A 17,545-nucleotide genomic window follows, 5' to 3' on the forward strand; every position below is an offset into this window, starting at 1 on the left:
CCATGATGGTCAGAGTGGGATTAAAAAGGTTTATTCAAATATGCTGAACAATCACAGACGATTTCGCCCTAATTGGTATTCATTAGTGTGATGTACTTATCTAACACTGAGAGGAGTAAAGCAGAAGTTGGCCAGATGCCATCCACCCAAATTAAAAGGATGGTCAAATAAAGTGAAAACCCATCTACTGCAAAATTAAACCTAAACAGAGGGTAGCAGTATACATAGAAACATAGGGACTAGCTTATGTATGCACACTTGAGAAATCTTTATATCTCCGGAGCGCGCCTTTACTATCTTTTGTTGAAACTGTGCAGCATCTTTTCAAGTTTGCTGCTCCGCATCACTAAAGTCCGATGCGGCTTCCCATTGTAAGTCCCCCTTCTATTTCTACCTCCTCCCCATTCCAACAGGGCAGGGAGGAGTCCATTCAAAACCCAGAAAGTCCCCTTGGATTTGCCGGGGCAGGGTTTGGATGCTCCTCCTCCCCTCTTCAGAGTACCTCCCCGCCATGAAGCTTCGAAGAACTACAACTCCCGGCAGCCCCCGGGAGGAAGCGATGAAAAAAAAAAAGCTCAGCCCTTGTCTCTTCCATGCAGGGAATTTGAAACAAAAGAGTTTGCCCGTAGCATGCTGTGGAGCTGGCCTGGCCCCCAGCAGCCAGGCGTGGTCTGGGCAGCAGGTTAGCGGGCGGACGGCAGAGTCTCCCCGTCAGTGTTAGAGTGCTGCCTGCAAGGGTTGGGTCAGGTTACAGTTGCAAGGAAGGCAGCGGAGGGGCTGGCCAGCAGAGGGAGGTGGGAGGAGGGTCTCTCCTCTTTTTTTTCCCTCTGCCTGTTCCTTTTTCCCCCCTCTCTCTTCTTTGTTCCCAAGTCTTTGTGCTTTCCAGCCATGCCTAGCCTGGTAGTGCCAGGGATCATGGAGAGGAACGGGGGCTTTGCAGCCGAGCTGGGGAGCTCAACCTTCGGGGGCGGTGGCAAGGAGCAGAGGGGGGCGCTGCTGGAGGACGAGCGCGCGCTGCAGCTCGCGCTGGACCAGCTCTGCCTGCTGGGTCTGGGGGAGCCCCCGGCCGCCGGCGTGGTGGTGGTGCAGGAGCAGCAGCAGCAACAGCAGGAGGACAGCAACAACAACAACAACACCGGCCTGAGCCACAACCACCAGCAGCCCCCCAAGGGCGAGAACAAGTTGTGCGCCCTGTACAAGGAGGCAGAGCTGCGGCTGAAGAGCTCCAACACCACCGAGTGCGTCCCGGTGCCCAGCTCCGAGCACGTGGCCGAGATTGTGGGCAGACAAGGTAAGCGGTGCCCATTGTCTGCCCGCCACACTGTCACTGCGTCCATTGTGGGGGAAGGGAAAGTCACCTGCACGAGGACACCCCCCACACTTCTTGCAACCACTTTTAGAAGGGTCTGTGTACACAATGAGCCCTCTCCCTGCCCTGTAAGTTACTTGCACTGCAGACGAATGCCTGTGAGCATGTGTGTGCCTGCTTCCATCAGTTGTGAAAGCATCACTTTTCTGGCTTGTAGAATTGGAGTAAGGAGCAGACAGAGGTAGTTCCCAACTCACACCCACTGGTGATTGACCCAAATCCTGAAAAAAGGCACCACACACACATGCTGCCACTAAACACCTTTTGTGTGACATGCCATCAGGGTTTGGCAAGCCTGGCAGTGATGAAATTCACAACACAAGCATCACTTCTCCTTTACGCAGGACAGGCCGTTGGTTTTGTCTTTGTTCGGCTTCCCTAATTTAGCGTGCACTGGTTTTCTTTGTTTACCTCTGCATGTAGGTTTTGTCGAGAATTCTTTGTGTGTTTTTTGTGTGTCTGCGAAGATGAGAACAGTTTGTCGATTTTGCTTTTCTGGAATAGGGCAGAGACCTTAATGAGAGGGTCGCGAAGGGGGCTGTAAAACCCCCAATGCCAAGGAGATTGCCTAAAACAAGAGAGGATGCTTTTAAAAGTGACCACATAAAAGTTGCTAGCGGGACAAAGGCGGAGCGGCGGTGGGCTGTGCTGCATGGAAGCAGTGAACGCTGCACGCGGACCAGATTTTCTTTTGTCTGCCTGTGTATTGACAGGGGTTGTGGATTGTGGAATTCTGTGCCTGTGTTTCTCGATAATGGATAGAAAAGCCGAATTTTGTTAATTTTGGGGGGCGCTACCTTTGTACATGGCCAGAAAGCCTTTCTTTCTTTTGTTGGTGTGTTTTTTCCTCTTTCTTCTTGCCTGCATCGGTGAAGAAGGCGGGGGAGGGGGTTCTCGGGGCAGGACGTGAAAGGGTTCAAATAACAGATTAATGAAAGTTGAACTGCTCAGGGTAACCATGTGACTGCCAGAACTGGAGGTCCCCCCCCCCCCCCTGCAGACGGGGAGGGGCAGGAATCCTGTCTCCCTGTTCCTTCTGACAAGTCTGGGGTTTCCACTGCTGACCAGTGGCCGCCCCGGGCTCCACCGCCGCGCTTTTGTTCTGTTTATTGTGTGCGCGTATATGATGCCCATAGCGCCCTTTTCTGTGAGAAGTAGAACAGATAGGAGTGGAGTAGTGACTGGACATGGTGAAAGTGCCACGCCCACCAGTTGCAGGGACGCCACCTATTCGGGCAGGAAAATGTCACTTTTGGAGGGACATATTGACAGGGATGTTACATTCGTGTGTGTGTGTATGTACATATGTATTATTATTTTTTAAACAACTAACATAATATTGGTAGAAAACAAGGGACCCCCCCCCTTTGCAGGACAACATAACTAATTCACACCCGTGTAAATAACATTCAACAAGATAGGTTGTCTGACAATGATTTTTAAATACTGAGCTTTCTATCCTGATGTGAACTCCTGCAGCTGGAGGGAAAATGTAATCTCGGTGTCTGCTGGGAAAGGGAAACTTGACTCCTAGCTGTGTCAGATGGCAGAGGCTGCAGTTTAAAGACTAAATGATGACCCCGTCACTGGGGGGTCAGAGGTCGCAGATTGCATTAGCAGTGAGATCCTGTGCCTGACACAGCAGACTAAAGGGGGGGTCGCTTAACAAAAAGAAGGAAAAACAGGATCGCTCTGAAGCTGCTGGTGGGAGAGAGCCGTGCCATTTATCACCAATTGCTCGCCCGTTGGACTTCCAAGCCTTGCCAGAACATCTGTAGCGCACAGAAGCAGCCTCTGTGGCGCTTTGCGGAGCACTTGAGCCAGCACATTCCATGGCCTTTGCAGCCTGGAGGTGGGTTGAATTAGACTGAATAATGTGCAGGGTTGTTAGTCCTTTCTGTGTGTAGGGGGGTGTCCCACTGCCTCTTGTTTATTAAGAAACTTGTCTTAATATAGCACTTTTGCACACTGTCTTAGCGAGTGCCGTGAGGGAGAAGTCTGTGCGCTCTATTGTGGCTTGTTAATAGAGGTGTGACCGCTGGAGGTTCAGTCGCGTGCTGGGAAAAGTGTAAAATGTGCTGGGTCACATCTGGGTGTCTGTGACGTGCACTGGAAGAGCGCACGAGTGTTGCCTGAGCTGAGCCTGTGCACGAGTGAGTCGAGATACCCACCTCCACACTGCCTTCAATAGCAGTTTATAAATGTTGCCATTTTCTGGCTGATAAAGAACTTTGGCATAGGTGCGCCTTTTGATGCGCCCAGGGTCACGCGGCATGGCATAACTTGGCAGGGAGGATGATAAACCGTGGTTATTGTTTTCACATTTGACTAGTCATTGGGTCGTATCTTGTAAACATCCGGGCTGTCAAAGATTAAACCACTGTGAGATCTCCCACTAAGCTCCTGGTACAGCGCCTCGAGGCGCTGCCTTTTGTTCTCCGTTACCCATACGCAATTGCCTCGTAATCGGTTTTACACTTTCGGCGTGCCTGGAAGCGTGGTTGAACAAAGGGGGTGAAGCTGCGGCCCTCAGCCTGGTACCCAGCCCTGCTGGGAGGGGTTTTGGTGCTGATGACGGCGCAGGCCGGCCTGAACACGCCCGCCTGTCTGGCAGCCTTTGTTGTGGCACGGCGTCGGTGCGCCCCACATGCCGGCTGGTGAATGGGCTCGCGCCAGTCACGGCTGACGTAACTCTTTACGGCCACGTTGGCCCGGGAAGCAGTGGGATTGGCTGCAGAGCAAATGTTATTGTTGGACAAGTGTGACCTTTGTGCACTTAACTGGGGTGAGGTAGCGATGGCACGTGCGTCTAGCGCTATAGTGCTGGGGTCGAGTTTTCCAAGTTCCTAATAAGACACTATGCTTGCTCGAAGGTCACTACTTACAACCATTTTGGCAGGTCAACCGAACACGTGTGCACTTATTGTTAGTGTTGTGCAGATCGAGTCACGTGGTTTGTAGAGCTGTACCGTGTGTTGTGATACTCTGCGTCACACAATGATTCATAAGGCAGTGCACAGAATGATAGTATGCCTGGTGGCCTTTTCTCAGCTGGAAGTGTATTTATTGCATCTTATTGTGCCGAATTCACATGACCTCTGCCCTTGCGGACTATAACCCTTTACGTGATTTCGCTAAAAATCTGACACCTCAATATCTGGAGAACCCCGGTTCTTCCTGCCCCTTCTCTCCAGAGCAAGCACCCTCTGGAAACCCGAGGGCAACCGATTTCCCTCTGTGGGATGGTAGACATCACAGTTGTGCTCGTAAAACATAAAACTGTGCCATTAAAAATAAACATGTGGCCCCTGAGGACAAGGGCGTGGCCCGCCCCGCGCGCCCTCGCTCTGCTTTGGGGTGTATTTGGTAATTCCAGAGCCACGGAGCGGTTTTTGGGAACAAAAGCCTGTCCGCCGTGCCTTGTGTTTCTTTGTCTGCCGCTCACTCGCCGAACACGTGCTGGCGCGCGGCGCACGCACTGTGTACAGTACAAAAGGCAACGCCGGGGCAGGCAAGCCGGCGGCCCCTACCTGCAGCCCCCGCGCTCTCATACCGGTGTTTTGGTTAAGCGCCTAAAAATGTTAGTAATCGGGGGGAGCCCCCAAAGGCGCGGTCCCCTCAGACGGGCGAGCAAACGGCTCACCTGGGCCGGGGGTGGGAGTGTCGCAGTCTTTGTCAGGCATGACGGCCCCGGATTTCCACTGCATGCGTCTTGGCGGGAATACAGACCGGGGTTGTGAGTCGCTTTCACCGGGTGGGTAGAAAGGCTACACAAAATGTAATGCGATACTTCTTTCACAAAAGAAAATGTAAACATCAGTCTTACGTCTCCTCTTTGCACGCATTCCAGGAAACACAATGCAAAAAAAAATAACACCGAGGCAGAGGAGATGGTAGTGCGATTGGGAGCAGCAGGTCAAACGTGGACTATTTTTCCCGGTGTGATGTTTCCTTTATCACCATTAACCTCTTCTTGATTACACACGTTGATCATATTTCTCTTGAGTTTGGGGTAAGTCCACTGGCGCCCTTTGAAAGTACATTGATGGGGCTTGTCAGCCTCCCCCAGCCCTGACAGTTGACACGCAGAAGCCCTTCTTACTCACTGGTGACTTGTTCACAGCTGTCTGGCCTGCTCCAGCTAGGATCCACCGCCCGGGGGTAGGGAAAATGTGCAGGCGTCGAACCTGCCGAGGCAGGCCTGGCTTCGAAGCGCGTGAATGACGACACGGAGGAATGCAGCGCTGTACACATTCTCAAAAGGTCTGTGCAGAAGCAAGCTAGTGTGTTTCTAACCTCTCTGAAACCATCCCACGTAACTACCAGCTCGCTTTTTTATTTATTTTTAATGTGTCGTGTTATATTCCATGATTAATGTGTCACGGTGGGGGTTATATATATGTGTGGGGGGGGGGGGGGATCAAGTGCAGACCATGGCAGCATCTGTTTTGGTCTCGTGGGCCGTTGAACCCTCCGCAAACCACATCCTACGTTTTTTGGATTTTAGGAGTCGTTTGTGCGTGGTTTTTGTCTCCGTGCCACGCCCCTTTGTGTGCAGTCCGCTTCCTTCCGAGACTTGTTTGCTGGTAAGGTGTTTGGGCCACGAGCTCGGTGCGCTCACGTTTCGTCAACAAATGAATCGTCCAACTGCACCCCTTTCTCAGTGGAAGGGCAGTATTGGGGCACCGAAAAGAAAGGCCTTCGAGCAGGTTAAAAACTGTTGGGATTTCTGCACATTCTTCAGATAAATGTTCATCCTTCAAGTTACAGCCTGGGTTGCCGTGTCGTCATTTCCGCTTTCCTCGTCATTTCCGCTTTCCTTTCTTCCAGTGGCCATAAAATGCGTACCTTTCCATTGTGTGATTGTAACTGTTCAGGACTATATCTGCCAGACTAGCACAAATGACAACGTAAAAATACACACTTTGTGAGTAAAGACGGCTAATGCTTTGGTCAGAATTTCGCCATCAGTTAAATTACATGGTGTTTATTCCCAGTTTTGGAATCTATTAATTGTCAAAATTCTCACGGTGCTGTGCAGACACACCACCCTAGAGCGAAACTCCTGTGAGACCTGGTTACGTGTGGTTTGCGTGGGAGTGGCTTTGAGTGCCAGGGTGGAGAGAGTGGCTTCTATGGGTGGTGCTTGAGGACAGCTCCCTGGCATAAAGGCAATTGTTCTCGTGTGTGTGTGTGTCTGTGTCTAGGGTGAGCGCGGCTCCTGGTGCCTAGATGGACTCTAATGCTATGCGTTACCCCTCTAAACTAGGCTTGTCCAACAAGCGACTCGTGCGACTGGTAGCTCTCCAGTTACCTTCAAGTAGCTCTCCTGCATACTGCCTGGGCTACTAAATTAAGACGTGTATTCAAGATGAAAATGTTGCATTTTTAGAACTCATAAGCTGATGTTTGGAAAAAATGTGGCTGCCTTTGTAAAATCTATTTAGAGGAGATATTTGAGTAAAATCATTCAGCACTGGGGGGACTTATAACTCAAATTATTACCTTGGTACCTAGGGAATTATAGTTATAACTTATGTATTACACATGTTGAGGCATTACAAATTGCTAAAACTTTTGTTGTTGCATTACTGGTGGCAACTCGAAGCACTGAGGTGAACGCTGCTGGTTATCTTGCATGGGCTGGTCGCTAATGGACTCTGGTCTAATATGCTTGTTATTACAGTAGTAATAACAGTAGCTCGTGGTGATGTTCACTGGACAAAAGTAGCTCTTATGACAGGAAAGGTTGGAGGCCCCCGCTGAATGATGTGTGAATTTGGTTTCGTAGTTTAGGGGGTGACACTCAGCTTCTCGTCGACACTTGCTTCAGTTGCCATGTGGTCCTTCTCTTGGGAGTGATCTGCAAACCTAAGGAAGGGTGCAGTAACTTCCAAGTTTGGGGTTCATTGGGTTGTCATATGGGATAAACCATTGAGGCTGTGGCCGTCTTGCTCCCTCTGGTTGATGAGAAAAATGAGGCCACTGGTGTGTTGAGAGGCCAAGGATATGATCCGTCGCGGGCTACTTTTTCACTGTGCCAACTAATAATGGCTATCAAGGCAGATTCAGATTTGGGCGTGCTTGTGCCCCCTTCTGGAAGGGGCCTGACGTGGCAGTTAGGAAGAGACATTTCCCATGCGATGCAGAATCCGTGCGGATTTGCATACGGCGAGTCTCGTTCAGAGTGGCACACTGGGTGAAAAATGATGGATTTGTGAATGCTACCTTTAGCAATTGCCAGTGGCTTTGACAATTTTCAACCCTTTCTACCTCCCCCTTTGAGGTACCTGGGGCTCCTGGTGGGTAAACCGGCGAGACTGGTCTGCCTGCTTTATCTGGCCCAAGCTGTATGGGTGAACCTGGCTTGGAATAGATACGCGAGTTTGGCTCTTGGTTAAAGAGACTGGCTCCATGGGATCAGGGCGATTGGCCCTACTTGATACTTCTGGATAGGCCCCTGGATTTGATTGACAAGACCGTGCTCTTGGTCAAACCTGGAAGACATTTGACTGACACGTCTGGATCCCAACATTAAGATGCGACTAGATCAAGGGGACCAGGTGTGAGGCAGGCTGCAGATGGGTGGAAGTAGGTGGTGCTAAGAACGCTTATACCACATAAGAAATATTTACATATAAGAGCCTGTGTAGCAACAATTACAACAGGCACACAAGCACATGAGAAATAAGAGTTGTAGAAGGGTGTGTGCGCTGTGGACAGTAGGTCACGGCTTTAGACGTCTGCATTACTATTGTCTAAGGACTGAAAGGGAATTAAAATTGTTGTATACTGTGCAGCAGAGCAATGGTATCGCCATCAGAACTCTTCACATATCTATATATTCCTCCCTGGGATGCAATCGGAGTGCAAGGGCACATGGTTCACCATCGTAGACGTCCACTTCTATTCGAAGAACTGCTTTGGCAACGTGTATCCATGTCTTGATACTAACGAGTGAGTGTGACCATCAAGGCAGGCTTGCATCTTTAAAAGCGCCACACAGTTCAGACACCTCCAGATTTCTGTTAATTAAGCTTACATTGTGCGCTTATTGTGAGCTGAGTAACTTCTGTTGTTGACTCAACGTTTGTGCACCATATTGCCTTGCAGTGTCTGTACGTATGAGCCCACGCTTACAGAACAGTGATGTGGCAGTACGAGTGTCCGATCTCGAGCCGGCTTGGTGGCCCCAAGCTTTGGGTGCTGTGGAATGGGGAGAGGCCTTCTTGAAGGACCATGGGCTGCGCCAACAATGGCTGGGCGGGAGATGGGGCCAGAGGTTTGGTGCTTGTTCTGGGAAATCTTCTGTTTCTCTTTCCCAAGAAGTATGATTCTCTGGTGAGTAGAGCTAGCTGCTAGGAATGTGCCTTTGGATGTTCTCATAAAACAGTAGATGGGCTCTGACGGCTACATTTGCGAAACAAACTGTCTTGAACTTGATCTGCCTCCTGTTGTGGAGTCTGCTTTGTCCATGGGAGAGCTGTCTCTGCTATATAGGTCAATGGCCTCCTTTTGGCATCTTCTTGTGCTCTGTGGTCTGCCCAGCTGATGTTTGGGGCAGGGTTTAGGTGGGTGGGGCCTGTTGTAGTTAGTTCATTTTGGGGGCTTCAGTGGCTGATGGCACATGGAGGTTAAAGGTCCTGTTATGGCAGCTTCTCCGTATGTTCAGGGAGGCAACAAGAGATGCTCTAGTTGATGGTGTTTGATCTCGTGGGCATATGTTTCTTCGAAGTTCAGTACGCAGGTCATTGGCAGTTGCTGTGTATTAGACAAAGACATCACTGACTGCTTTAGAGTCTGTTGTCAGTGGGATGGGGGCTATCAAGGAGGTGTAGACTCTTTTCCTATGTATTCCTTCTGAAGCTTGTTGTTTTGTGATAGAGGGGCTATTTTATATTTCATATTATGTATGTATAATCTGTTTGTTTAAAGTCTGCATTATACGCTTTTTTGTGCCTGTGTTTTGATAGTCTAGCTTTCAAAAAGACCTATTGCTTACAATATACGTGAACAGAGCCTTTTTGGTCCCCCACCCCCCTCAATAATTGCCTTTCTTCGAACAGCCTGTTTCAGCTGTTGGCTTGAGACGTTGTCATTCACTTCTTGGCTGAGCCCATTGGAGCATTTGTCTCTCACTTCATACTATTGGCATTTAATTGTAGCCTTCATCCTCCCCTGAGCAATTGCGTTGAACATCATATGCCACTTCTTGACAGTTCTAGCCATATGCTCTTACTGACATTAGTATGTTTATGCTTCTTGCAAACCCAGACCTATCCAACCATTTTTCCTTTGCCAATGCTTGTTTATTTCTTAATTTCTTGGTCCGAGTCCTATTCAGCATTTGCAATATAAGCTCTGTATTTTTAAGTTTTCATACATCGTCATTTCATCCCTTGCTGTAGTGGTACAGCACGTGCAAATGGTATTTGCATCCATGTTGGCACTAGCGGCTAGTCCAGAGTGGAGGGTAAATTTCACTTGTTTGCAGATTTTATGCGCTTGCCATCCACTTTTATCTGAGGTAACCGTTTACAAATTGACACAAATCCAACTGTGTGCTTTGTTCCTATTATATGCCCCAAATCAAGCCGCCCCCCTCCAACACAGCGGCGAAAATTAGTGTCGGAAACAAAAAGGTGTAATTTGGGCCCGACTGTATCGATCTAGTCTAAACGACACCAATAGTATTTTAAAATCCTTCTAGGGTGATTGTAAGGCCAGTAGTCGGGGCCTCTGGAATTATGCGATTCTGCAGCCACTGCGTTTTCCAGATAACTCTGGGTTAGCTGCATTGGCAACATAATTTGTTATCTGCGGCTTAATGTAGAGATTTTACCCCCAAAATTGTGTTTCTAGTTCAAACGGATGAAAAGTTACTATGCAGGCCAAGCTGCCTTTCAGTGGAAGGGCCTTTGCAATGGTCGAGCAGTCCACTTGAAGGTGCTGATTGGTGTGTAAACTGTTACTAATGAGGTGAAATCTTTGTCCAGACAGTGTTAATACGTGTAAAAATGACAAAATAATTAAGTAATACACGCATAAAATGTGCCTGAATCCGCATAATTTGCCTTTTCATGCAGTTTAATTTAGTCAACCCTGCCGCATAATTTGGGCATCCTCTCACATAATTCCAGTGGCCCTGCATATAGACTATCATTTAGTTAACACAGTTCCAGTCGGTGACATCCTTACAGACACACCGCGCACTGAACTGCCACTAAGCGCCCAGAATAAGGGTTAGTATTGCACTACAGTAATTGTTTTGTCTGTGTGAGTGGGGTCAAAGGTTGCATTCGCCCGCCAGAAATCTCCCGCTAGCAGGTTGCTCATGACCAATCGGCACTGACTCAGTATTCTACACAAAGACGGCTTTCCCGACGGAAATGGCCCTGCAGTCATGTGCGATGTGTCATCTGGTGAAGTAGGAGGGACCTGGCCCAGCCAGCATCTTGGTTTGCAGCCAAAAAAAATCACAACTGTGATGGGACAGCTGCTTCAAAGCAGAAAGAAGCCTTTCTTGCGCAAAAGGCTGCCGAAGTTCTTTGTTGAAATATAAAAAATATAAAATGCTCGTGAGTGCGTGTTTACAGTTGCGAACCTCGTGGCGCTGCCTCTCGCGAGAGGTGGTCGTCCAATCAAAAACCGGGAAAGCGGTGTTGCGATGCCCGCGCACCAATGCGCAGGGACTCTTGCCTGCTCGTGGCTGCTGATGTTGCTGTCGACTCGTCCAAAAATGCGTTTGATGGATTTCCAGTCTTTGAAGGCATACTTGAAATCTAGGATCGTTTTTCTTCTTGCGAACTTGTCAAATGAGTCTTAACAATGCTGTGACGCTCCTTGTGCTCAAATAAGGATGTCGTTTGGGTTCAGTGACCGTTATCTCTGCACCTGTGTCCTTGCTGGTCCAGGGCAAAAATGCAAGCCTCCTGCAGCCTGTGTGCTGGAACTGAGCACTATAGAATGTGTAGGCCTCGTCTACAAATCGTTCACTATATTTGTAAAGACACTTTGTGTATTTTTTCATGTTAGTCCCAAAAAATGTATGCACAAGGGCTGGACTCGGCACTTAATACAGACTTCTAAAATGTTGCAGTGACCAATTGAACACTGGTGAGCAGATCTGTGCGGTTGTCTCCAGGTAGGTTGGATGGGGACGTCCATTGGTTGTACCACACTGTTTTCTAAACGTGTGGGCTAAAGCCGCAGACTTTACGTTTTGCTTTAAATTTGAATTAATGAACTATTCCAATAATTGGCGGCGAGGAGCGTTGTACACAAGCATTTTTTTTTTTGGCTACATCACCCAATCGTGTTTGTGAGAGTATCGAAACATGGTGCGCCTGTCCCCCGGCCTCCTGTGGGAGCTTGATAGGCCCATGGTCCCTCTACCCAACCAGCCTTTTATCCCTGCAGCTGCTTCCCTTCGTCTGATCTCGCCAGCCCCGCTTCGCAAGAATACTCTGGCAATTTTTGCCACTAAAAATAAAGGGAGCAAATTGGCTGTCATTAGCGGCAGGGGATGTTTGTAGACACTGCCTTCCCCATAGTCCGGTAAGACCCATATTTCCGCCCCAGTCTTACTTTGCAGCAGCGGACATTCTGCAGTCATAAGTCGGTTTTAGGATCTGGAATGGTAACCCTCAATCCCGTATTTTTGTTATTGTTTGTGTAATGTGACTGCTCAGCATTGTTTGAATCGCTCTGCTGGTTTCATATAGTGCGGACTAGACGCCTAAGAGGCGCGCGGTGCTTTAACGTGCACATGACTGTTCCTGAACCGCGTGGACCTTCACTAGGATGTCAGCGGTCCTCCTTGAGGCGACACTGACTCTTGTCTACCTTGAGGCATTGCTTCTACAGAGCAGTAGCGGCTGGCATCTATGGGGAGCAATACGGCGGGCAAATGGGTGGTGGGTATAAATAAAAACACTTACCTACCACACGTCCGACTCAGACCCCTTCCTCCCTGCATGTCTTCCTCCTGCAGCGCAGACCATTCCTGGGGCTTCTCTCATGCTGTGAGAGCAGCACCTTGATTGGAGGGTATAGCCTCTCTCATTGCTCCCAAGAACACTGGGGCCCTGCACTTACTCTAACCCAGCTCTCTTAAGACAGCTATGTTGGATCTTTCAAAGTGCGCATGTCTGGCTAGCTATAGCAAGACTATTTGTAACTAAGGTCGAAATGCCGTCGATGCAACTGTGGCCGCAGTTATTGAAGGACGCATTATTTTGTTTGTGGCAATTTCATTGTTGTTCTGAAACCCCGGTCTATATATTTTCCTTCAATCTTCCGCTTGTCTGGTCTTTGTAATTGATATCCTGTTTTATGTGTACCAGTATGCATTTCTGAGCTTGATTTTATAACTATTTTTATTGAATACAGTTTGTACGTGTTTCCAGATAACTCTCAGATGGGCCTTTATTATAGTCTTTTTTAGTTTTCATCCCTGTATGTTCTTGTAATTGTTTTGTTTTCTGTTTGAGCTTAGAATTTTGTGCACATCTTGAACCATTGTTTGTATAAAATATTGATTGCCCCTGGTTCAAGGATACAGGGCTGCCCTTGTGGTGGTTAATGATGGCTATAGCAAGACGGCCACCCCGAAAAGACATGCACAGTTGGAAAAGTGTTGAGGCAGCCCACAATCCTCCTGGTTGCTGTCACTCAGCAGCGGCCCGCCCCCGTTCTGATGCTCGTGTCAGGACTGCGTTATATTGAAAAATAAAATGGTAATAAACCACTTTTATGACCATTATAATTTTCAATTCTGTGGCATTCTATCCAGCGGGGTGACGCTCCTCCACTCAAATGCTTGCTACAGAGTGCATGTTTACAGATGCGAACTGCTGATATTCTCTCTTTCACATTAACCCCTTGAGTGCCCCGCCCTTTCCCCGCCCTGTGCCGGCCCTTTCATTAGCGGGTGGGGTTCATGACGAGATAGTCTCGTCATGGGCAAAGTGCAACCGCGGCCCATGACGAGACAATCTCGTCATGGGCACTCAAGAGGTTAAAGAAATGCAGATACTGGGTTCCTGTGAGTACCTACACTTTCCAAGCACCGACTGCAGGTAGACCTGTTGGTCCAGATGATGGAACGGTGATATATAATGCTGCTGGAACAGCATTGGTTTTTCTAAACAAGAGTGGGATTCGTTTTCCACTCAGAAGTAGGCTGTGCGTGTGGCTGTCAATCTTCAAGATGGCTGCCGCACCTTCTAGAATATATTGATAAGAATTTAGTTCATGATTAGTTCCGGATATCAGAAAACCAGGGTGGGGGACTAAGCTTGCTCATGGCGGACGCCGCGCCGGTGGGATTACAGTCACCACATCAGTGGTTGCCTCTCTTGATGTACACAAGCAGTTGAACCAACTCCAAGGGAACTTGAATCTAAATCCTCACCGTTGCTTTCAGTTCACTCCAAGATTTCTGGGTTTAATAACGGAATACAGCAGCCATTCTAGGGTAGTACGATGATCTAGCCGCATTGGCTTGTGCGACCCATCGGTCAGTTGTGCAAAAGAAGTCTAAATGGCCAAGCCTGAAGCAGGTAGGCCGGTATTCGGTGCTTGTATTGTAATGACACAGTCCTACGGTGTGATCATTAAAGTCTAAAAGCAGATGTGCTTCTTGCAGACAATATGGCATCCAAAGGCCCGCACCTCGAAGCACTAGTCCAGATAGATGTAAAGATGCAGCCTTACTCAGACAAATGCTGAGTCAGAATTGAATCGGAAAGGCAGCCGTGGGTTTAATGTAAGCGTTCCCACAGCACGTATGGACCTTTGCTTCCTCTCGAACAGCGTCCATTGATGTGCAGTCCTAAATTCCACGGTAATGAGAAGTCGGAATTTTTGACCTACTTGAGAGAATGTTTTGCCTCCAGTGGTGAGTCGTCACCCCAAGAAATTCAGTGCATTTGAAGCCGACTGCACCATGTTGACCTCGCGAAGTGTTCCACTGGATACAGTCCTTTGAAGCTATCATTCTCGCTCATAGGGCCTCCCGGAAACCTCTCCACCAACTCCCGGTTACATCCAATATGTCGGCAGCTAGTCGGCATCTAACAGAAACTTCTTATCCCACAGAGGGGAAAAAAACTGCAGGGATATTTGGGTGGGAGGGCTGTCAAAAGGATGCCACTGTAGAAGGCCTCCATTTGTTATCCCACCATGCACATGTTCTACCTGAATATACAAGTGTGTGCTGTCGCCTCTTCCATCACCTGTGGACTTTTGGAGATAGCCTGTTAGACTACGAAGTGTGTGCAATGTCCGTTCTCATTTTAGCTTATTTCTAGAGAATCCAACTGCAGTTATTTTGTGCAGATTTTCTCTCTCACTTTTGTTGCTGCCGGCTTTACAATCCATAACCAGCATTTGCAAATCCAGGTTTAAGAAGCGGGTGCAATGTTTTGCTTTTATTTTGTAAATTTTTTTTTTTGCTAGCATAGTTCAGAAAATAAATAGGAAAAAAAACATGCAGCCACAGAAACATTGCAACTATATGCTTGCAATAAACATTTACAATAACAAAACGCCAGTGTGACCTTGTTACTAGTAATGTTTATTAAATTAACCGTCTTTCAGATATACCTTGTTTATTTATCATTATAAATATATGTGGAGATACCATAAAAACAAGTGCACTGAAATTACAAGTACCTACGGACAATGTCACAGAAAAACTTTTTAGTAATCTGTTGGCGTTCCCGATGCTCTGTAGCATTGGCAAAAAAAGAGAAGGCACAGTAATGGGACTGCGTCTGGCATCCGTGTCATTCCTATGCACGTTCATGAGATGACGTATCCGTGCACAAACATCACAGAACATTTGTGCCCCCTAGGGAATAAAGCGGCCACTATTTTTATTTTTAAATTTACCAATTCAAATGGTGGACGCTATTTAGAATGATAATAAAAATATATCATTTTAGTGGCGAAAGAGCTGCCGAGGGGCTCAGCAGCAAATGGTAGGGGCCGGGCCTTCCTATAATTAATTAAATAAGTAAATACAAGTGAACCAAAAAATAGAAACTCGAGGGGTCCGTAGAGCAATTGAAAGCGGGTGAGGGAGGGCAATTGGGAGTATGCGGTAGGCAAGGAAGCAAAGCAGGCACTTGAGGTTGGGCATGGGGGATGCCTCTTGAAAAGAAAAAAAAAATCCCTGGAGTTGTGGGGAAAGCAATGAGTAAGCTGTGGGAGAGTGGTGAGGGAGAAACGCGGAATGGGGGTGTGGAGTGAGCAGTGTTTGGAAAGTAGCAAACCAGGTAGAGAACTAGAAAATGTGCACACATATATTGCTGAAGCAAAAAAGTTTTCTGAAAGCGAGCAGTGGAAGGATACAAGTCAGCTAATCAAAAGGATGGTAAAGAGGCTATGTTCTAAGAACTAAGCAAACAAGAGGAAAATAAACTGTCAAATCAGGAACAAGCAAATGAGTGACAAGAAAGGCAACCAATGGGTGGGCTCCAAGCCCATTGCAAGGTTTTGGTGTGGTGCTCAAGGTCTTTCACAAACTAACAGCAAAAAACTTTCCGGTTGGTGAGACGCCAAAAGGAGGTGCTAAATAAATCACTATCTTACTGGGCACCGGAAGTGTAGGCAAAATAGCTTCTATTTAAAGCTGATTATAAAAATACATTTAAAACACACTTTGAACCAGATTGGTCACTGAAGAGAAAAACTATGTGGGTGTGAACAATGTGGCTATGTGTGGTCTCTCAAATAGGTAAAGAGGGCTGACTCATGGCGTAATGCTCGGTGTGCGCAAGCAAACTGCGAATGACAGTTTCACAGATCAATACATGAAGTCCGCTGGTCAGAAGCCCCTTTCTGCATGTTTATGTATTTTCTTTTTTGGAAAAACATTCTGTTGTGATGGCTAGAGATGTCTCAAAGGCCAGACAAAAAAAAGTGTTAAATAAAACAACTCCCAGTAATTTCACAGGGCTCAAGCTTCTTGTAGCCATACCAAAAATTAGGAATCGCTTGGGTTTTTAAATGGGTTGTTTCAGTACACTCATGGTTGGTTTAAAAAAAAAAAAAAAAAAAAAAAAAGTCACACAGACCACCACACCAACCCTTAAAATATATACTTAAACCAGCAATCGCAAGAAAACACGTCAGATACATTTTAGTGCTAAATGGTTTTCAGATAAACTGAGGGAGAATTGTCACGTCGAGTAAGAATTTGCATAAAACGTGACAATTTTTAAATCACAGCATCTTCTCCTTTCACTACTTTGGCATATGATGTAGTAGTCTATTTCTTTCTCAACCCTAGGTTTAATTTTGAGGGAAAATATGATGGGGTCTATCGATTAAAAGTTTTACTAATGCATCCAGCATATTACCTCCATGTGCATCCAACCGACCCTAATCGGGGCCACTGGGATTATGAGGCAGGGTAGGGTCAAGTTAAATCCCAGGTTTGAGTAAATTATGCGCCTAGAAAAGGCAAAGTATGCAACATTATGTGGCACATTTTGTGATAGTATAACTTTATCATTTTGTCATTTTAAGATGGGTAACAATGTCTGGGCATTAGTTGTACCCCACTAGTTCCAGTTTAACACCCAAATACAGCAATAAGCTACAGAAAGGTGGCCAGTCAGCCTTTGCAAAGGGCCTTCCACTGCGTGGCATCAAGTGTCACTGCATTTTTACTAACTGTAGAAGCACTTGAGCTAGAAACCATGTTTGGATTATAATCTGCCTATTATGCGGCAGGTGATGGATTATGCGGCAAATCTACAACTATGCAAAAATCGCTGCGGCTGCACAATTGCATAATTCCAGTGGCCTTGGTAATAATGGCAGGGCCTGATAAAAGGTCCACTGTCCCTTATCTGTAACAAAATAGGGTTGGAAGCCCAATATGACATTCTTTCCTTGGCAAAACAGAGGTCCTTAAAGCAATTTCCCACTTGAATATATTGTTCATCTGCAAAGCGAGGATGTCGTTTGGGTCCTTTGCTTGTATTAAAGGGGATTGAATATCTGTAAGTGGGTGCACTTTAGTCCCTCAATCCTGGATTTCAGTTTATCGTTTTCAGTGTCTCTGAGCTGCGGTAATAAGTCCTGGAAGGAGATGTTTTCACTCCAAAACTACTACCGCAGTGCGGGACGCACAATGTTATTGTGGAACCTCTTCCGGGTCAA

At 47.2% G+C, this 17,545-nt stretch overlaps 1 protein-coding gene across 1 annotated transcript in view; it reads left to right on the forward strand.

The window, feature by feature from the left end:
• The first annotated feature begins 597 nt into the window (after positions 1 to 597).
• The window catches only part of MEX3A (mex-3 RNA binding family member A), a 78,586-nt gene continuing 61,638 nt past the window's right edge, over positions 598 to 17,545 (forward strand). Inside the window, exon 1 of the mRNA XM_085638859.1 lies at positions 598 to 1,291. Within this exon, the coding sequence (XP_085494985.1) occupies positions 889 to 1,291 (403 nt within the window). The 5' untranslated portion in view covers positions 598 to 888. The remainder of the gene's footprint in view (positions 1,292 to 17,545) is intronic.

Source organism: Triturus cristatus, chromosome 12 (assembly GCF_964204655.1).
Source record: "Triturus cristatus chromosome 12, aTriCri1.1, whole genome shotgun sequence".
Lineage (NCBI taxonomy): Eukaryota > Metazoa > Chordata > Amphibia > Caudata > Salamandridae > Triturus > Triturus cristatus.